At 46.4% G+C, this 4,316-nt stretch overlaps 1 protein-coding gene across 1 annotated transcript in view; it reads right to left on the reverse strand.

Annotated features, from left to right (window-relative positions):
* Positions 1–830: 830 nt before the first annotated feature.
* The window catches only part of NUP98 (nucleoporin 98kDa), a 38,305-nt gene continuing 34,819 nt past the window's right edge, over positions 831–4,316 (reverse strand). Inside the window, exons 28-32 of the mRNA XM_009572375.1 lie at positions 4,095–4,316; positions 2,915–3,156; positions 2,242–2,396; positions 1,654–1,765; positions 831–1,048 (exon numbers count right to left, since the gene is read on the reverse strand). Of these exons, the coding sequence (XP_009570670.1) occupies positions 831–1,048; positions 1,654–1,765; positions 2,242–2,396; positions 2,915–3,156; positions 4,095–4,316 (949 nt within the window). The remainder of the gene's footprint in view (positions 1,049–1,653; positions 1,766–2,241; positions 2,397–2,914; positions 3,157–4,094) is intronic.

Raw genomic sequence — 4,316 nt, forward strand, 5'->3', positions numbered from 1 at the left:
TCTGCTCCGTGGGCAGGTGACCTCTTTCCGCAGTTTTGCTTTCAGTGCAGAATTTGCCCCCCCCATCAGAAGCCTGGAGTCCTGGAACACAGCAACTATTACGACGAGCTCCTGCATTTTACTGTGTGCAGGACCCAGGAGATGTCCGTCCTCAGAGGCCTGCACAGCGCAGAGCTCGCCGTAAGGCACAGGCATCGCCTCCCCTTCTCCCGAGTCAGGCGAGCAGCTTGCTTCGCTTTTGGAGATGAAGGATGGAGAAATAAGAGAAACACGTTCGCAGGTCTCCAAATTAGCAAGAGAATGCAGGAAAAGACACTTCTGAACTTAAGTTTCTTCTCCCCCCACCCACCCACAGAGCAAACTTTTAACATAAAGCCCCATTTAAAGCTTATCTGCAGTCAGTTCAGGTGCCAAAGGTTCATCGGTTTACCAAGTGCAGTCCCACCAAAGTGGGAGTCTGCCCACGGAAAACTGTCCCAGAACTCGCTTCACCATCCTCTGGGCTGCAACGAAAGGAGCGAAAAGGATCTGCCAGGAGACGAAGCCCACACCGTGCCCCCCTCCACAGGTACAATCCCACCTGCAGACAGGTTCAACAAGAGGTGCTTTATTGATTCTAGGAAAATGTGTGGTTGAGGGTACCAGCCAGCAAGGTCCAACCAGTCTCAATGCTCCCGCAGATTACAAAAATTCCTGCGTTAGCCCACATACTAAAGCTGGTTTACACCTCTATGGAAAAACCTGCATGGCTAGGGAGGCTGTTCGCCCTCAGAACAAGGGTAAGTGTTAACAAACAGTAAAAACTGTCCATCCGTGGACAGGATTCTTCCTCAATGAGTCACTACTGTCAGCTCCCGTAGGTAAGACTGGGTGAGGCTGCGGAGCTCCTCCAAGGCATAGTCCTCCGGCATGGGCAGCCGACCGATGTGGGGAGCGAGCAGGCGAAGAGGGACACGCTGCACATCAGGCGTGGAGTCGGAGATGGGCTCTGGGGTGTGCTGCAGGCTGAGGACCACCCGCAGCAGGTTAGCAATGCGCTTGGCCATATCTAGAAAGAGCAGGAAGAGGAGTGTTTCTGCATGCTCCACACCATGCTCTGGAGCGGGAGCTAGCACGTGAGCACTTCGGAGCTCACCCTGCAGAGGGGTGAACTTGAACAGTGATTCAACAGGAAATTTTGGAGCAAAGACATTTGGCTGGGTTGGTGTAACCATGCCCTAGTGTGACCCGGCTTTTTCTCAGCTCCAGCAGTGAATCTCCTCTCTCCATACAGACTTCTTCCGTGAGTATAATAAAAATTTGGCCTTATTCCTTAGACCAGACTGTCTTCTGCAAGTATGGTCATGCTTTATTTGGCACTGTAAAACTAAGGATGGACAAGACACTTCACAGCTTATCAAGAGACAGTTGTAAGAGACCAGACCCTGGATGCCACATCAACCAGGCAACAAAAACCGCCCAAAATGATGACCAATAGGTGTATGTACAGTAACTACTGGAGCAACACATGGCTAACCTCACCAACCACAGGCTTCCTCCTCAGCACATGCAGAGGGACAGATACAGCGGTAGCCCAGGTGACAGCCAGTACTAGCTGGGCTAGGCTGTAAAACTGGCTTTCCCAGTGGGTGCTAGATATTGATGTCACTGTACCTGACTGAGCCAGACGGTCCTTTGTGCTGTGGCACTGGATCTGCTCTATCCTATTGCACAGCGATGTCACTTTGGTATGTAACCGCTCCAGCTCGTAGGTGGAACAATCCAGCTGAAAGCAAACAAGAGAGCCTCCAAAGTCATCCAAAGCCTTTCAGCAGAATTGCTCGCAGACTGCCCGAGCTCACAAACCCAAATCTATCCAGCAGAAGACGATCTATGCTAAAACTTTGACATTAACACCTGAAGCGACAGAAATGGGAAGTCTGGAACTGAATTGAGGGGACTGACATGCAGGCTCCCCACTAACTAGCTAACTGCTAGTTTTGTTCCTTCTCCTTCACTTACCTCACTGTCATGCTACATAGAGCATGTTTGCAGGGCACAGCCCACATCTTATTTTGACAGTATCTACCAAGTGTCTCTATATTTTCAGAGATGCACCATATTCTGTTTGCTAGTGTCTGCCAAAGGGAAACACTAACATTAGCACTGAACAGTGAGTAAAAGGCTATCCTAAAAGCAAGAATGTGTATGAGCTTCTAAACTGTAGGAAAAAAAAACCCCACAATTGTTTTAGTCTGTTACCTGTTGAATCCTATCAAGCATCTCAATAACACGGATGTAATCTAGGTAGACCAGCCCCGCCATCTCCCAGTCCTGGATGAGTGCACTACGCTCTGGAGGGGCAAGATCCTCCAGGAATCCTTTTAGGTACTTGTAGTTTTCATTAATAATAGCATCTAAAGAGAACAAGCATGTTAGTAACAGAGCAAAAGGGTTTCTTACAAGTCAGGAACATTGATTGTTAAAGAAAAAGCAACTAATGGACTGTACTCTCCGTCAGTTTTGCAATTCCTTGACACTATGAGCCATGGCCAGAAATGTTTACTCAATTTATGACCTACAAAAGGCAAGTCTAAGGCCATCCCATTTCCAGGGGGGAACAGGGAGCAGGGACAGCCATAGGATCGGGGCTCCAGGAATGCTACCACTGCCCTTGTTCTCTGAGGCACCTCTGGCACAGGAAGGTGGATGTGCAGGTTAAGCACTGCCCTTCTCATGTGTCTGCAGTGAATCATCATCATACCAGCTATCATGAGAACTACTTTGAAACAGCCAGTCACTCTCTACTAACCCTATTGCTAGAAACACAGCCCTACCCCTTCATATTATTGAACACCCAATGACTTTTGTTCCTACTATATTTATGTGTGCTGTTCAAAAGACAGAATGAAAAAAATTAGGAGAGCAGACTCACCTGAGGCTAAGTGTCTGACAACCAGCTTGTGACACTGGTTCCAGTGCCCAGCCCTGAACAAGAAAAGGGCTTCTTTATGCTTGTCACCCTCCATCCTTGCTCGAACTGCCTTTGCTTCATGAATCCACTCCGGGGGGACGCAGAGCCTCTGCATCAGAAAAGTCTCCTTGGCCCAAGAGTCTGGTGTCTCAGAGAGAACACAATGCCGATTTAGGAGTTCACGCACTGCCTTCTCCCGTATGCTAGGGGAAGAGAGGACAAGGCGTTATTTCAGCAAGCAGTCCTTCATATCGCTCCGTCAGAATATACACTTCAATACAAGTAGCCGAGGACTGAACGAGGCAGCAGTGAACTGCATTATACTTATCAGCGACGGCATAGGCACAGGCATAACAGAAGGCAAAAGTCAGCCTTGCCAGGCCTTGAACAGTCTTACTGTAGGATATTAAGAAAAGTTTAAAATCAGTCGAATTACTTCAGTACAGGTTAACCACTAAGAAAGAAGTCATCGCTAGTCTTTTGTAACATCTTAAATGTTGTAAGCTTAAATATTTTTAAGAATGATCCAGGCCCCTAAAAGTAATACACAGGCTCTATTTGAAGTTAATTGGTTGGAAAAAAATTCTATTGCAATGTATTAATGGTAGCTGTAAACATTAACAGCAAGAGACACCTTTCCAGAAAAGATGTATTATTTCCAAGTTTAAGACAATTTTTTGTTAAGTCCGTATTTCACAATAGAAGCAAAACATGCATTTTGGTGATTCCCAAACTTTCCTTTCAAACACACTTGCTTCTGTTCAGCTCCAATGGGAACAGTTACAATATTCTGCATTAATGATGCTTCCAGGACAAGTTCTTGACCATAGTAATCTTGCTGAGCCACAGACAAGATACACAGCCCTAGGATATCAAAATGACTAGAGATCTTCTTCAGGAGCTACAGTCATTACAATACAATACTATTTAACATCTAACAAGACATTTAACTAAGCAGAATTATTCATGCCACTTCGTAATCCCGGCACGCAATTTTTACAAGTGGCATGAAGTTCTCCAGTTGTGCAGTTCCAGTTTAGTGTGAGAGACGCCATTGATAATTACGGTATACACAGCAGGTCTTTAAAACAGACAACACATTATTTTCAAGGGAAAAAAAAAAAAAAAATCTTTTACTCACTGCGTATCTGGCTCATGCAGCAGTATAAAAACAGCCCATTCCCAAAGACCTTCGCTTTCAAGCTGGGCAGCGTAGCTAGCATTCAGCACTCCTTGACTCTGCTTGAATAGATGGGTATAATTCAGGGCTCTGAGCACTTCCCACAGGTGCCAACTGAGACGATAGTCCAGAGGGTCAGATGTTACACTCCTGGGATCAAGCAGCTGGTCAAGATCATAGTGC

The sequence above is a fragment of the Fulmarus glacialis genome, unplaced genomic scaffold (genome assembly GCF_000690835.1).
Source record: "Fulmarus glacialis isolate BGI_N327 unplaced genomic scaffold, ASM69083v1 scaffold2422, whole genome shotgun sequence".
NCBI classification, from domain to species: Eukaryota; Metazoa; Chordata; class Aves; order Procellariiformes; family Procellariidae; genus Fulmarus; species Fulmarus glacialis.